The following is a 17,748-nucleotide window of genomic DNA, read 5'->3' as shown; positions in this document are numbered from 1 at the left end:
ATAGTATACATAGAAAAACCTAAAGAATCCAGCAGAAAACTACTGGAAATTATTAGGCAATATAGCAAGGTGTCAGGCTACAAAATCTATGTACAAAAATCAGTGGCATTTCTCTATGCAAACACTAAATCTGAAGAAGAAGACATCCAGAAATCACTTCCATTCACTGTTTCAGCAAAATCAACAAAATACCTAGGAGTAAAGCTGACCAAAGAAGTGAAAGACTTGTATAATGAAAACTATGAAATAGAAACTGATACCAAGAAATGGAAAGACATCCCATGCTCATGGATTGGAAGAATAAATATCATCAAAACGAATATTCTCCCCAGAGCCGTAACAAATTTAATGCAATACCCATCAAAATTCCACTAAGATTCTTTAAGAAAATAGGACAAAAACTACAATCATTTATCTGGAACCAGAAAACACCTAGAATTGCCAAAACCATCTTGACGAAAAGAAACAGAAATGGAGGCATCATACTCCCAGATCTCAAACTATATTATAAGGCCATCATCATCAAAAGAGCCTTGTCCTGGAACAAAATAGGCACACAAACCAGTGGAACAGAATTGAAAGCCCAGAACTAAACTGACACACCTATGGACATCTAATCTTTGATAAGGGGGCCCAAAGTATTAAATGGATAAAGGAAACTCTCTTCAATAGATGTTGTTGGGAAAACCGGTTTGAAACATGCAGAAGAATGAAATTGAACCACCTTATCTCACCAGAAACAAAAATCAACTCCAAATGGATCAAAGACATGGATGTTAGACCAGAAACTATCAATACTTAGAGGAAAACATTGGTGGAACACTTTCCCACTTAAACCTCAAGAACTTTTTGATGATATTAACCCAACTCAAGGAAGACTAAAGGAGAAACAAACCAATGGGACTACATCAAAGTGAAAAGCTTTTGCACAGCCTAAGAAACTATCACACAAACAAATAGAGAATGGGAGAAGCTCTTCACATGACATACATCAGACAAGAGACTAATCACCAAAATATACAAAGAGCTCAGCAAACTTAGCAACAAAAAAGCAAATGACCCCACATCCCAAAACAGGCAGAGGATATGAACAAAACATTCACTTCAGAGAGATCCAAAAGGCTAACAAACATATGAAAAACTGCTCCAGGTCGCTGATTGTCAGAGAAATGCAAATAAAGACAACACTGAGATACCACCTCACTCCTGTGACAATGGCAAACATCAAAAAGGACAGCAGCAAAGCAACAAATGCTGGAGAGGCTGTGGGGACAGAGGAACCCTTCTGCACTGCTGGTGGGAATGTAAATTGGTCCAGCCTCTCTGGAGAGCAGTCTGGAGAACTCTTACAAGGCTAGACATAGACTTTCCATATGACCCAGTAATTCCTCTCCTGGGGATATACCCAAGGACTCCATAACACCCAACCAAAAAGATAATGTGTACACCTATGTTCATAGCAGTAGAATTTGTAATAGCTAAAATCTGGAAGCAACCCAGGTGCCCAACAACAGATGAGTGGCTGAAAAAGCTGTGGTATATATACACATGATAGAATACTATGCAGCTATTAAGAACAATGAACCCACCTTCTCTGACCCATCTTGGACAGAGCTAGAAGGAATTATGTTAAGTGAGCTAAGTCAGAACGATAAAGATAAGCATGGGATGATCCCACTCATGACCAGAAATTTAGAAAGAAGAACAGAAAGGGAAACTAAAAGCAGGATCTGACTAAATCTAGAGTAGGGCACCAATGTAAAAACCCTGTGGTTTTTACTGTGTGACATTTGGCTTCCCGTGGCGGGGGCAGGGGAGGGTGGGTGGGATGGGACACAGTCTTTTGGTGGTGGGAATGGTGTTTATGTACACTCCTATTAAACTGTAGTCATATAAATCACTGTTTAATTAATATGAGAGGGGAGAAATTGATTATAACACAGACTGAGTCTTTTTAATACATGGGCTGAGTCTTTGATATGTTGACTCTCTCAAAAGCCTAGACCAGGGAGAACAGAAGCATCTGGTGGCACAGCTATATACATGATGCTGGGTATTATACAGCAAACCCTAACAAAGGGACCTTTCAAAGTTAACCCAATTACCAAATAATGTGATGATAACAATAACTATCCATTGTCTTCTTGAACCCTAAGATGGCAGGAACCTCACATTTCCACTATAGAATTTATATTTCCCCCAGTCCTAGAACCTTAGGGTGGGACGCACTTCCCTGGATGCTTCTCTCAATACATATAATAATATTGCATTCGCCCATCGCAACATAATTAATGCAACGAGTGCCACCTCAGAATGCTTCACTTCAGACTGTGTCCAGAGACTTAAGGTGTGGAATGACAACCCTTCAGCTTCATCATTTGGGTGAGACCTTTCCTTTCATAGTATTCTCTAATTCCATTCCAGGTGGTTCATTTCCTAACAAAGTCCCCAAACCCAGATATAGACCAGGTCCCCTGAGATGGAGTATATGTTCACACGTAGTCATAAACTAGGGCAAAATATATACCTGAAAGCAGAATTACACAATAGTCTGCAAGGAATACCCCCCAACACTTCATCTGCACTATTCCAGCCTTCAGGTCCATAATGGCTCAACAATTTGTTTGGCTTTGTATGTTAACTCTCTTTTCAGCCACCAGGTTCCAGATGCCAGCATGATGTCAACTAGACTTCCCTGGACAGACGACCCCACCAGTGTGTCCTGGAGCTCTGCTTCCCCAGAGGCCCAACCTACTAGGGAAAGAGAGAGGCAGACTGGGAGTATGGACTGACCAGTCAAAGCCCATGTTCAGCGGGGAATTCACCTTTTGCAACCCACAATGACCTTGGGTCCATACTCCCAGAGGGATAGAGAATGGGAAAGCTATCAGGGGAGAGGATGGGATATAGAGATCTGGTGATGGGAATTGTACAGAGTTGTACCCCTCCTATCCTATGGTTTTGTTAATGTCTCCTTTGTTAAATAAATAAATAAATAAATAAATAAATAAATAAATAAATTTTTTTAAAAAAGAACGAACTACTAAAAAAAAAGAAATTTGCCTTCTTAAATATCAACATTAGACTAAATGGGTTGTTCTGGTCATAGCTCAGCATTGAATTTTTGATAGTTTTTCACTAATCAATTATTTTCTGTTCCCAAACTCAGGGTAGAAATTAAGGGGAAAAATATCCCTGTTTTGTTGTTTCTTGCTCCAATTTCTGAAACCAGGTATATTTCATTGTATTTAAATGATATTACAGGCTATGTGATGGCCCACCCTGTAGAGTGCACATATTACCTTGTGCAAGGACCCCAGTTTAAGGCCCCATTCCCCACCCGCAGGGAGGAAGTCTCATGAGTGGTGGAGCAGTGTTCCAAGTGTCATTCTTCCCCTCCCCCTCTCAATTCCTGTCTCTATAAAAATGAGAGAGAGGGAGAGAGAGAGAGAGAGGAAAGAATGGAAGAATAAATGGCATTTTCATTGGATGAGAGGGAATACAGAATCCCACTTTCACTATAAAATGTAAATAACCTGCTCAGAGACACAAATTTGGTAGTGATAGTTCCTTGCTTCTTAACCAAGCTATTGGGATAAATAACACATTAACCAGGTTTTTCCAGTTGAATTATATCCCCTGCAACAGGCAAGTTGTAGTTGAACTCTTCAGTAGAACTTTCAATTAAATACACAGAATTGATTTTGTACCACTATGGTTGGCTACACTTCGGGGACTCGAGGCAAATGAGCTGCCAAGATTTTGCTGAGGTGAACCTAAATCTTCTCTACAAAAGAAAGCCTGCTAAAAAGCAGCTAACAAGTACAAAGGAGCCATAGTTGCTTTTCAGTGTTTATATGTCAGCCAAATTTATTTTACATGGGCTCATAATATCTTTAGCCTACCACTGAGGTATGTCCATGTTCCTTTCATAGCTTGGAGAAGAAATAATGAAAAAGTAGGGAGGTGTGTGTGTGTGTGTGTGTGTGTGTGTGTGTGTGTGTGTTAGTGGGGGTAAGTGGGAGGAGAACCAGAGAAGAGTTTGGAAGCATTTATTTAAGTCTCATTTCCTCCTTAGACTCCCAGATTCTAAAAGCATTCTAGCCCCATCTCTCAAACCCATTCTCCTTTTTTTTTTTTTCTTTTTTTTTCCCTGATGGGAGCACTGCTCAGCTCTGGTTTATGGTGGTTCAGGGGACTGAAACTGGGACTTTGGAGTTTCAGGCACGAAAGTCTCTTTGCATAACCATTTATGCTACCTATTCCCCTAATCCAAGCCATTCTCTCTCAGGAAGCACTGTGATAAAAAATTAGGCTCTGTTTGACATGATAAAAGATCATTAAGGAAGTAGCAAGAGCCAATAACTTCAAGGTTCTCTCATGGTCCGATAGATTAAAGGGTTTAGGTAATCTGAGCATTGAGGCTGGCTCCTTGAACACTCTGGAGCCTTCTACAAGACATTAAAACATACACACAGTAATTCAGTATGAATGTAGAAAGTACACCTGGTACAGAACAGTACCAGGAATCAATGGAGGAACTACTTAGCACTTACCACTTTTTCACTTAACACTGGAAAAATACAAGACACATTTGCAAGAGCATATAAAGCCAAGTGAGTAACAATGCCAAAACACTCTACAAGCATTTGTCAATCACTCACTGAATGGCAAGGAGTGCAGCAGGATCACAAAACTCCTGGCAGGTTGATGTCTCAATCATTCTAGAGTTGGCCATTTATCAGTCTGTCGGGCATCCATGACAATATAAAATAATAAATCATTGCTTCCTCTATAGTCCTGAAAGTCAAATAGCAGTCAAGTTGCACGAGTAGCGAGTAGAAAAAAGGAAATAATGGTGCTGTTTGGGGGAGTTTCTGCTGAAAGAAGGTTAAGACAGCGTCACTCAATAGTGTACACCCCTCTCCTCCCTGACACTGCTCCAGTGACCAGTATCTGTCTCTTGATTACAATCTAGCTAGAGCCGGTTTTGCATCCAGTCATTAGACGACAAATTTCCTTTGCTACCCTGTTGTATGTGTTCTCCCTCTTTTTACTTTATTGGGGCATTAATAGTTCACAGTATAGTTGCTTTTACATGCATCCACTCTCATCTTCCTGTATCTGCAAAACACTCACAACCAACTCGGGTCCTTTTTTACCATCATACACCAGGACCCCACCCCCATCACCTTCTTCCCCAGAGGCCCCTGCTTTGGTGTACAGTGATATCTCTTCATAAGTTATTCAGGGGTCCTTTGTTGGGGAGGGAGGAGTGAAAGTCATCAGGAAGGAGAGCAGAGCCTGAGAGAAGTGAGAGGTAGACCACTAGTATCTGCTGTGGCAAGCCTGACCCATGCCTTTTGGGTTCCTTATATTGTGCAAAGCCACCTCTCTACCTCCTTTATATAATGAAAGAAAAAGCAAATTCTATTCCATCCCTTCTAACAGTCAGAAGTAGGGCATAATTGAGAAGGATAAAGAGAAGAAAAGGGCAGGAGGAGGAGGGTGATAATAGAGCTAGAGAAACAGCATACTGGTTATGCAAAAAGACCTTCATGCCTAAAGCACCAAATGTCTCAAACTCAATCCCTTGTACAACTATAAGTCAGAGTTGAGCAGTGCCCTGCCTGGTTAAGAAGTTCTGCTTTATATCTTAATGCTTTTCAAGCCACCAAGTTGAGATGCTACCATGACACCAACCTGACTTCCCTGGGCAGACAACCCCACCAATGAGTGCTGGAACTCCACCTCTCCAGAGCCCTTACCCACTAGGGAAAGACAGAAACAGGCTGGGGGTATGGATAGACCTGTCAAAGCCCATGTCCAGTGGAGAAGCAACTACAGAAGCAAGACTTACCACCTTCTGCATCCCATAAAAATCTTTAGTCCAAACTCCTAGAAGGACAAAGAGAAGGGAACCTTCCAGTGGAGGGGAGGGTATATGGAACTCTGGTGGTGGGAACAGTATGGAACTGTACCCCTCTTATCCCACAGTCTTGTCAATCATTATTAAATCACTAATACAATAAAAATGAAATAAAAGATGAAGGAGAAGGAGAAGAATTAGCAAAATTAGAAAGAAATAAATACCTATCTGCCTCTGGTAAAATTCTTGGGTTGGATTTTCTAACAGATCAGACATTTCTCTCTTCTTCTATTTAATTGAGATGTTAGGATACTCTCTATAATATTACCTGGCAATAAGTAAGGACAATAGAGGAGTTGCAGAGTTCTTCCATTGACCCAAGAAAGAGAATTTCTAACCTAGTGGTCTTAGGAGGCAGAGAAGAGTGAGAAGTCCCTGGTGCCCCTTTGCACATCAGTCTGCCCTAGCAGTCCTTGTGCTTTGATAAAGGTTGCCACCCATGGGGCTCTAACAAGTGTTCTCTGGAGTTCACAGCACAGTCATTCATCCCCCACTCCCCCCACCCCAAGCTATGCGGCTCCATCCCCACATTACAGAGGAGAGGGAAATCAGGAGGTTCAAGGGGACTAACAGCCCAAGGCCACAAAAAGCAAGGAGCAGAGCCAGAATTTCCACCCAGTGTGGCTCCTCTAACTCTGAACAAGCCCCTCTAGACACGAAATGCTGTCTGACCTAGCCACTCTATGAACTCTCTCCTTGCCTCCCCACCCACCAAAAAAAAAAAAAAAAAAAAAAAAAAAAAACAGTCTGTGCAGCTAACAGAGATGAGAACCCCCTGCCTAGTTAAGTTTGGAGACCCTGGGGGTTCATAGTCCCATAAGCCCCAGTTGATTTTGACCCTCACCTCTCCAGGCAGGAGTGGGGCAAGGCTGCCAGTCCTTTGCACATTGTAGCAAGTAGCTGGCCAGCCGCTACACAGGATCCAATTGCAGAGTACCTTGGAGGCTGCAAACTTCCCAAGTGTCTGGGGACTATCCCTTCCTCTACGGATTATAAGGGCCTCTCTCAGCCCCGCCCTCCTGACCAATCGGAGTCCCTAGAGCTGCAGTGGAGTTGGGTTGAGCTGTATGCTTTTCTCTGCACTGTGGCTGCACCAACTTCCAAGGGCTCTTATCAGAAACTCTCCAGCCAGGGCAAGGTAAATGCCACACTCTGCTGGGGCATTCATCCTAGGCAGGCCAGCATGTGGCTTTGTGGGGAAGCTCAGAGCCTCAGGCTGCTGCTGTCCATCTGCCAAAACCAGGGCAGTGTCTTTCCAACTTTGCTTTCTCCTAGGGAGCATGATGAGATCTAGGGATCATTCCCTATGCCTAGCATTAGGCTAAAGCAAGCCTTCCTTACCCCTCTTATGCTCAAAGTTCAAGTCTACCAACCTGTACCCCACTTCCTTTCCATGACATTAGGACAAAGCCTAGGTGGCTGTTTGGTTCCTATGTAAATGCAAATGTCCAAGTTAGACTAAAGTGCAAATAACCTCCAGGATTACCAAGCAAGAAAAACTCCACTTAAGCTGGGGGTCTCCCTAGACAGCACAATGGTTGTGTGGTAGTGCTGGAGGCTTGAGGTTGAGCTTGAGGCTTTAAATCCTGGGTACCACCAGAAGCCAGAACTGAGTGGTGTTCTGGCCTCTCTCTCTCTGTATCTTTCTCCCTGTATCTCTCTCAATAAAAAAAATGAATAAATATTGGGAGCCAGGCGGTGGTGTGGCGGGTTAAGCATAGGTGGCAGAAAGCACAAAGATCTGCATAAGGATCCAGGTTCCAGCCCCTGGCTCCCCACCTGCAGGGGGTCCATCCACAGGCAGTGAAGCAGGTCTGCAGGTCACTCCCCCTCTCTGTCTTACCCTCCTCTCTCCATTTCTCTCTGTCCTACCCAACAACAATGATAACAATAACAACAACAACGATGATGATAAACGACAAGGGCAACAAAAGGGGGGGAATTACATAATAAATAATTTTTAAATGAATAAATAAAATACATATATATATCCATTCCATATTTGATATTAAAGATAATTCCTATAGTATTTGCTTATGTTTTAAACTTGGTCAGGACTTTTGATTGGTTTTATAAGGTTAATTTAATGACCCAGCATTTTATATATATATATATATCTCCAATGCTCTGGCTTTTATGGTGGTACTAGGCTTGAACCTGGGACCTCAGAGCCTCAGGATGGGTCTTTTTGCATCACCTTTATGCTGTCTTCCCAGCCCCAGCTGGCATTAGTTACTTATTTATTTATTTATTTATAAAAAGGAAACACTGACAAAACCACAGGATAAGAGGGGTACAACTCCACACAATTCCCACCACCAGATCTCCATATCCCATCCCCTCTCTAGCTTTCCAATTCTTTAACCCCCTGGGAGTATGGACCCAAGGTCATTGTGGGATGCAGAACATGGAAGGTCTGGCTTCTGTAATTGCTTCCCTGCTGATCGTGGGCGTCGGCAGGTCAATCCATACTCCCAGCCTGCCTTTCTCTTTTCCTAGTGGGGCAGGGTTCTGAGGAAGCTGAGCTCCAGGACACATTGGTGGGGTTGTCTGTCCAGGGAAGTCAGGTTGGCATCATGCTAGCACCTGGAACCTGGTGGCTCAAAAGAGAGTTAACATACAAAGCCAAACAAATTGTAGAACAATCATGAACCTAAAGGCTGGAATAGTGCAGATAAAGAGTTGAGGGGTCCTTCATTTTGTAGATAGCTAGTAGGCATAATTATATTCCAAAGGGCCTGTGGCTATACTATTTTTTTTTCTTTTTCTCTTTCTTTTTCCCCCTGAGCCTGAAATCTGATATGCAGGTGGACCCAAGTTATTATCTGGGGAGATGATGTCATGGCTGGAAAAGGAACAGAAAGCTGGATCAGAGAAAAAAGTAGCTCCCAAATATGGGGAAGGTGTATAAATATTGTTGACTATAAACACCATCAATTTGATCTGATCTGGGGCCCATATTCCACTTAGGAGCCTATGTAAACTCTGCATCCCTGTAGATCTGACCTCACATTCTGTGGTCATGAGTAGGAACATTCCAAGCTGACCCAATATCAGGACTCATCTTCCTCAAGTGTAGCATAGAGTATGTTGTCCATCCTCCCTTCAGAGGATGGAACATTCTCTACCATTGTTCCAAGTTGAGGGCAAGGTCCTATGGGGGCCCATAAAGGGTTCTGTTTTGTTGTTCCTGATAGAGATGACCAGTAGAGAGGTATTTATTTGAAGTCTAGGCCCATCATGTCTGTTTGGGAAACTCAGGACTCCCCCAGTAGGGCTCCACCAGCTGGCATTTTTTAATGAAATACACAGGATAGGACTGATGGACATCCATCTACAGGTACACCTCTTAGGAGTGTTCTCCGAATCCTTTCAAGTCCTCCAAAGTGCCAAAATTAAAGAAAACTGGTGAAATAGCCCACTTGGATAGTGTGCTGCTTTGCTATGTGCATGACCTGAGTTTGAGCCCAGCCACCATTGCACTGAAGGAAGGTTTGGTATTGTAGTCTTTTACTCTGTTTCTGCCAGTTAAATAGAAAATATGCTATAGCACTCTGTGATCACAATGGATTTAAATTAGAAGTGATTACCAAAAACAAAGGGTCCTTCCACCTAGACAGTGTAAAGCCTTGCACTGTAGAACTTCTGAATAAAAAAGGAGAAATACACATTAACATTTCAGAAACTCTAAAAAGCTATGGTTATGGATAAACTACATTATAGTAGTTACCATGAGCTACATTTAAAGCCATAATCAGAAAAAGAGTCACAAAACCATTCACTTTAACTGACAATAGTGAAATAAAATGAAAATTACAATAAAATGAATTACAATAAAGTGAAATAAGATGAAAATTATAAAAAGCTTAAAAATCAAGTATATAAAAATAATAGTAGAATTTTCTTAATGGGGTAGAGAAAGAAAAAGAAGAAGCCTAATTTATTAACAAATTCCTACTTTTAAAGAAAAATGAGGGGCCAGGTGGTGGTGCACCTGGTTAAGTACATACACTACTATAGTGCGCAAGTTCTCAGGTTCAAACCCCTAGTCCCCACTTGCAGGTGGGAAGCTTCACAAGTGGTGGAGTGCAGATACCTCACTGTCTCTCTCACGCTCTATCTCCCCTCCCCTCTAGATTTCTGACTGTCTCTATCCAATAAATAAATAAATATAATAAATAAAATTAAAAAATTAAAATGAACAAATATAACAAGCCACTAACAAGCTTAATCAAGAAAGAATGTAAAATCATAAATAAGCAAATTATAAACTGACAAGGAAAGGAGATGAAAGAAAAGACTTTTTTTCCTTCTCTTTTTATGTATTTAATATTTATTTATGAGAGGAGAAAGAGAATGAGAGAGAACCAGACTATCACTCTGGCACTTGTGATGGCAAGGATCGAACTTAGAATCCTATGCTACCTCTTGAGCTATTGGATAATATCCACCCTACCCTCTCTCTGTGTTTATATAGAGATAGAAAAAGCAGGGAGCAGAGAGAATGAAAGAGACCACAACATCTCAGCTTCCTTCAATACAGTGGGAGCTGGGCTTGAACATGGTATAGCAGTACACTATTCAGGCGAGCTAATTCATAGGCCCATTGGATAATTTAAAAAAATTTTATTTATAAAAAGGAAATACTGGCAAAACCATAGGATAAGAGGGGTACAACTCCATACAATTCCCACCGCCAGAACTCCGTATCCCATCCCCTACCCTGATAGCTTTCCTATTCTTTAACCCTCTGGGAGCATGGACCCAGGGTCATTATGGGGTGCAGAGGGTGGAAGGTCTGGCTTCTGTAATTGCTTCCCTGCTGAACATGGGCTTTGGCAGGTCGATCCATACTCCCAGCTTGTCTCTTTCTTTTCTTAGTGGGGTGGGTGGGGTTCTGGGGAATTGGAGCTCCAGAACACATTGGTGGGGTAGTCTGTCCAGGGAAGTCTGGTTGGCATCATGGTAGCATCTGGAACCTGGTGGCTGAAAAGAAAGTTAACATATAAAGCCAAACAAGTTGTTGACTAATCATGAACCTAAGGCTGGACTAGGGCAGATGAAAAGTTGGGGGGGGGGATCTCCGTTCTGTAGATAGCTAGTAGGCATATTTTAGTTATATTCCAAATGGCCCATGACTATACTAGTTTTTTGTTTTTTTGTTTTTTTGTTTTTTACTTGAGCCCGTTATCTGATATGCAGGTGGATCCAAGTTACTGTCTGGGGAGATGATGTCATGGCTGGAAAAAGGACCAGAAAGCTGGATCTGGGAAGAGAGTAGCTCCCAAATATGGGAAAGGTGTATAAATATTATTGACTATAAACCCCACTGACATGATCTGGGGTCCATATTCATCTTAGGAGTCTATGTGACCTCTGCATCCCTGTAGATCTGAGCTCATATTCTGTGGTCATGAGTAGAAATGTTCCAAGCTGCCCCAATTTCAGGACCCATCTTCCTTGGGTGGCAGGTAGAGTATGTTATCCAGCCTCCCTTCTAAGGATGCAATATTCTCTACCATTGTTGACCCACATTGACAACAAGGTTCTATGGGGGCCCTTGATAATTTTGAATGGAAATAGTGATTATTAAAAAGAACAGAGAGGAAACTGTTTTCTGGATTTCTTTTTCTTCTTAGTGTTTGCATAAAGTAATGCTACTGACTTTTGTATGTTAATTTTGTAGCCTGACACTTTACTGTATTTTCTGATGGTTTCCAAAAGTTTCTTGCTGGATTCTTTAGGTTTTTTCTGTCATATCATCTGCAAATACGGAGAGTTTGACTTCTTCTCTTCCAAGCTGTATCCCTTTAATTCCTTGCTCCTGCCTGATTGCTATGGCAAGAACTTCCAACACTATGCTGAGTAGGAGTGGTGATAGTGGGCATCCCTCTCTGGTACCTGATCTGAAGGGAAATGCTTCCAGTTTTGCAGCATTGAGTATGATGTTGGTGTAGGTTTGCTATATATAGACTCCATTATCTTGAGGAATTTTCCATCGATTCCCATTTGTTTGTAATGTTTTGATCATAAAAGGGTGTTGTATTTTGTCAAAGGCTTTCTCTGCATCTATTGATATAACCATGTGGTTTCTGATCTTGCATTTATTGTTTTTTTTAAAAAAAAAAAAAGAAAGAAAGAAAGAAAGAAGTGCAAACCAGCTAAAAGGATAAATGAGATGAGATGTGTACATGTTGAAGTGAGCAGACCTAGGTGGGATGGATTAGATCCACTGGGATACAAAGTGGAAGGAAAGTGAAAGAATGGTATTTCATATATATTTTATTTATAGTCACACACATATATTTTCATATATGTGTATGTATATTACATTTTGCTAAGTTTTTAAGCATTCTGATAGTTGGAATTCTCTCTTAAGTATAGACTCATCTAATGGAGATTCAGCTGCTGTAAGATATGATGATTCCCATGGAAATGGCCCTCTTGGGGTCCTTTGTGGCATGTCAAATCAGGAGTAGGATGGAGTAGAGTTTAGACTCCACAGTTTGATTTTTATCTCCAAAAGACACTGAAGGGGCCAGGTGATGGCGCACCTGGTTGAGCGCATATGTTACAGTGCGCAAGGACCCAGGTTCAAGCCCCTGGTCCCCACCTGCAGGGGGAAAGCTTCACAAGTGGTGAAGCAGTGCTGCAGGTGTCTCTCTCCCTCTCTACTACCCCCTACCCTCTCAATTTCTGTCTCTATTCAGCAAATAAATAAAGATTTTTTTTAAAAAGTTTTTTTAAAAAGACACTGAAGACAGGGAGTTCATCCAACTGTATCTCTATAGAGAAAAGCCATGCAGCAGAGTTCTGTATGAGCTGCCATTCTGGCATAATCACTCTAATGTATTTATCCTCAAGGTCAACAGTGGCTCTTAAAAAAGGTTGCCCTTTTCCCTGGAGAATGGCCTCCTCCCTTGACAAAAAATTTCTCTTGGAAGAACATTCGGTGAGTCCCTGTTCCTGCTGCAAATAATATCTACTTAGTTCTGGAGGATGTTTGAAAAACAAAGCCTTTTGAACCAATCTTTCTGAGCCCCAATATCTTGGGCTTAATTTCTTTTCCATAAAATAAGCAGGATCTCCAGGAGACAGGATTTATCTTTTAATCCTTAGTGCCTCCTGTCTTCACCAGGGTTTTCAATGTGGGCTCCCAGATCTGTGTGAAGATTTTGTACAGATGCCCCTGAATTTCTTTAATTTCTACGATGGAGGGGTCTTGTAATCTGGTAACCGCAATCATTTCTGTCTGGTGCCTATAGTAGATTCTGGGTTTATTTGTTCCTTCATTCCTCCCTCCCATCCTTCTTTCCTTACTTTTTTTTTTCTATTTAGATTAGAAAACAACAACAAAACAAAACAAAAAAAAAATTGGGAGAATATATAAACACCAAAGAAGAGATCCAAAAGGCTGATATAGGAAAGAAAAATTCTCAAAGTCACTGATGATTAGAGAAACACAAATAAAGACAATAATGAGGTACCATTATATACCTGTGAGAATGTCATACATTAGAAAAGACAGTAACAACAGCTGTTGAAGAAGTTGTAGGGGGCTGGGAATGCAAATTAGTTCAAGTCCTGTGAGAGCAGACTAGAGAATACTCAGAATGTTAGAAATGAACCCACCCTATGACCAGGCAATTTCTCTCCTAGGGATTTATCCAAAAGAGACAAACACACCCATCCAAAGAGATATCTGTACACTTATGTTTATATCGGCACAATCCGTAATAGCCTAAACTTAGAAGCAACACAGGTGTCTAATGACCGAGTTTCTTGAGGTCAAATAGAGAACATGGGCCTTAAAAAAGCTTGCAGGATGGATTTACTTGGATTGGTAAATCTGTTACTGTAAGGTCCCAAAGCTTTCATTAAGTAACTGATAATTGACATTATCTAGGGGCACCATCTTGGTGGGAACTGAGGGTGGAAAAGGTCATTCCAGGTAGACTGAACATTTCATGACACATTATCAACTGGGGTTCAACCCCTAATCTCCTGTAGGTCATCCTTTGGGTTCCCTGAATCCTGAGGGGTGGGCTCATGCACATAAACTAAGAGGTCTTCAGATAACTTGTGGAAAGGTGTTGGGAGCACACAGGCCACCACTGATCAGCTTCTAGCCCCAGCCCCCCAGAGTTTACCATCCACTGACATGCTGCCAGAGCTCAGCATTAATTTCCACTCTGAGGCAGCTCCAGCCAGAAGCCCCAGCTTCCTGACCTTGTGTTGTGACTCAACCCCTGTCCCTATCACTCAGGGCACCCAGGATCCTTCTCTGACTCCTCTTCACTAATTAGCCCACTTCCCTTATCTGTGGCTTCTTCATTTATCACTCCCACCACTTCCTGGATTCCACTGCTTTTTAGATTGGAGAATGGGGAGGGGTATAGTTTTTATTTTGTTTTGCTTCCTCAGATCCAGTGGATTTCAGGATCAGGATGTATGTGTGTAGGGGTGGGGACAGGGGAGAATTGGTTTTCACTGGAGCAAGTCTTTGTGCTCTGCCCAAACCTCCATCGACTAAGCCCCATCATCTAGCACAGAATAGAGCCTAGAGCCAGTCAGCTGCCCTGCCTAACTCATTCTCCTTTTCTTTCCAAAACACAGCACTTGCTTCCCATGGAGCAGCAATATAGCCTGCTTTTCACAAATCTAAACTTCCCTTGCAGCTCAGTTAATTCAAGTGACAAGAGTTTTCACTGGTGTGACAGAATCATTGGACTGGACCTACAGGACCTGAGCTTACCCTGACAACACCAGATAAAGGCATGTGATTGTAGACAGTGGTAGACCATGCACAGCACAGGGCAGTGAGAATAAGTCATAGGGCAGTCAGAAAAGCATAAGCTTGCTGGGGCTCAGTCAAATGAGACATGGAGTGGACAAGTCAGGGGAGTTTCAGCCACCAGTGTGGTGTGGGTACCAGAGAACTGTATAGGAACAGACACCAAGAGTGAACAGAAAGATCAAGAGGAATGGAGTCTTAAACTCGAGCAGACACTCTGTCCCTCCCCAACCCCCACATACTTCTCAAAGCCAAGGGAAACATTATAGCACAATCAGGAGAGAGACAGAGGGAAAGAGGGAGAGGGAGATCGAGGGAGAGAGAGATTGAGAGATTGATTCTGAAGATCTAGGTTAATTTTTTTTTTTTTTTTTTTACCAGTGCCCTGCTCAGCTCTGGCTTCTGGTGGTGCTGGGGATTTAACTGAGGTCTTTAGAGCCTTAGGCATAAAAGTCTTTTGCAGAACCATTATGTCTCCATAGTCCTAGGTTTAATTTAAAACCTCTGTAGTCCCCACTCCCCCCATAGTTGACCATGAGTGACCAATTCAAATCTACACGCTGCTGCCTCGGGTCAGAGGTCCTACAAAGTTTGTTGGGAATGTAGTTTAGATGGCAATTATCAGGCCTCTGTCAGCCAGGCAGTAGCCAGATAATCATGAATTTATATCACAGTTGTTTCAACACACATGATATCATGTGCAGTTTACATCAAATATCAAAAGGACTGGGTGTGGGCAGTCTGGTGCGGCTGTGGAGGGAGGGCTACCCTGGAATTGAGGAAGTGTTTTCTTGTTTTTTTTTAACATTTATTTATTCCCTTTTGTTGACCTTGTTGTTTTATTGTTGTAGTTATTATTGTTGTTACTGATGTCGTTGGATAGGACAGAGAGAAAATGGAGAAAGGAGGGGAAGACAGAGAGGGGGAGAGAAGGATAGACACCTGCAGACCTGCTTCACCATCTGCCTGTGAAGCGACCCCCTTGCAGGTGGGGATACGGGGGCTCAAACTGGGATCCTTATGCTGGTCCTTGTGCTTTGTGCCAACTGTGCTTAACCTGCTGCGCTACTGCCTGACTCCCTGCTTGTTTGTATTTTAGATACACACAGAAGAGGTAGAAAGAGAGTGAAAGAGACCACAACAACAAAGTTTTCTTCAGTGTGGTGGGGGCCAGGCTCCAAGTGAGCTATTTCATAGGCCAAGAAACTGAGTTTTTTACCCAATAATTGGGCTTAATCCAAGTCTCTTGCTAGTTGTGTGACCTTGGGCAAAAAGTGACAAAGTCTCTGCACCAGGCCGTTCATCTATAAAACATACTCAATAAATGAAGCTGCATTTGGCAGGCAGAGTGAGGACTATGTGAGCTAACTTATAGGAGGCGCATGATGCTCATGTGGCAGCCGGAAGCCAGATGGTGCACTCAAATTAGGATCACTGGGAGAAGGGCTTGCATATAAAAGACTGATGACAAAAGTGTAGTCAGGGAGGAGGAAGGCCATAGGATAGGGCCAGAAGAGGGGTGGGAGAAACCAGAATATGGCAAATATTCCGTTAGGAAACACACATGACCAGTGAATTGAAATCCATTATGCTCTTCTTCTCAACCTCATGGCCCTCCCTCACCAAATGGAAACTTTCATGCCCTGGGCTTGTATCCCCAGTGTATTTCAAAGCTTTTATACACATCAACTGCAGATACCTCTCAAAGGCAGAGGTTTCCAGAAGAAAGGATAGAGCTCTGTGGAGGGGACAGCTAACTCTGTGGTCCTCAAAGTGGGGGGTGGAGGGACACACAATAGATGATAGACCACACCACCTCCATGTCCCCTCCACTGGTTTCCTTCTCCAAATTGTTCAATGAATAGACCCAGTCAGAGACAGAAGACAAGTAAATCCCTGCTCCATGGGCCAGTCTTCCGGTGTAGGAAGCATCTTGACTGCTTCCATGTCTCCTGTCCCTCTTTCTGCTTGTAATGCCAACTAGCCCTATCATACAACGTGGGCACAAGCCACCTGAACACAAGAGCCACAGCTGACGATGTTGCGGTAGGAAGGAGTCCGCTTCTTGCGGTCTCTACACAGGCCACATTCAAACTTCCATCCAGCTTCAGGTCCCTCTCCCCACACATCTCAGTGGACATGGTCCACTTCCTGAAAGGACAAAGAAGGCACTAGGCAGTGGTGCACCAGTTAGAATGCAAGTGCTACAATGTTCAAGGACCTGGGTCCAAGCCCCTGGTCCCCACTTGCAGGGGGAAAGCTTCACTAGTGGTGAAGCAGTGCTGCCAGTGTCTCGTTCTGTTTCCCTCTATATATACCCCTTCTATCTCAGTTTCTGTCCAAAATCATCATCATCATAATAAATTTCTATAGCTTTAGGGTTATGAGAGAGAGAGAGAGAGGACAAAGCTAGCTATTGTGACACTGCTGCATGTGTATCTGGGCTATATCTGGGAGACAGCCAGGCACCAAGAGGATTAAGGTGGTGGTGCCGCCACACCCAGAACGACTCTATAACCCCCCCTCCGCCCCCACGCCCCATGGAGTCATTTTCAAAAGGTCCAGAGGGTGTGGAAATCAAAACCTTATTGTCTTCTTTGGCTGAATTTCTGGCTCCAAGTAGAAGTCAAGAGATTAGCATCCAGTAAGTGTTTAGAGTACTTTGGATAATTTTCTTGGCCCATTATTGAAGTGGGAAAAATGTAAAGAGCACTGCTGCAAATATACAGGTCCAAGAGTTTTACAAACTGAACATACCTAGCAGATCAAGAGAAAGCATGAAGAGGACCCCCCACACATCCTCAAGCTCCTCTGAGTCAGAATCCCCTATTCTAATTTATAAAAGTTTTGCCTCTTCCTCTCCTTTTCATCAAGTCTTGTTCATTGTGTTTAGGGAACTAATTCATATTTATGCACAGTGTAACTTGTCTAATTGAATTATGAGAGTTTTTCAAAGTGTGAACTGGAAATTCCTGGCACATCTAGGACTTTGCAAAGGGTCTGGAAGGTCAAAGTCATTTTCATT

General features: G+C 42.6%; 1 protein-coding gene across 3 annotated transcripts in view; it reads right to left on the bottom strand.

The window, feature by feature from the left end:
• RGS5 (regulator of G protein signaling 5) overlaps window positions 1-17,748 on the bottom strand; it is a 146,527-nt gene that overhangs the window by 64,434 nt on the left and 64,345 nt on the right. Inside the window, exon 1 of one of the 3 annotated variants that reach the window (XM_060198201.1) lies at window positions 6,774-6,906. The exons of 1 other annotated variant lie outside the window; for it this stretch is intronic. Coding sequence is in view for 1 of the 2 variants with exons in the window: in XM_060198198.1 (XP_060054181.1) it covers window positions 6,774-6,817 (44 nt within the window). In the remaining variant the exon portion in view is untranslated. Of the gene's footprint in view, window positions 1-6,773; window positions 6,907-17,748 lie in introns of those variants that run through there. One more of the 3 variants, XM_060198198.1, reaches the window with a different exon arrangement.

The sequence above is a fragment of the Erinaceus europaeus genome, chromosome 9 (genome assembly GCF_950295315.1).
Source record: "Erinaceus europaeus chromosome 9, mEriEur2.1, whole genome shotgun sequence".
NCBI lineage: Eukaryota > Metazoa > Chordata > Mammalia > Eulipotyphla > Erinaceidae > Erinaceus > Erinaceus europaeus.
This window is presented reverse-complemented; position numbering and strand designations above follow the sequence as displayed.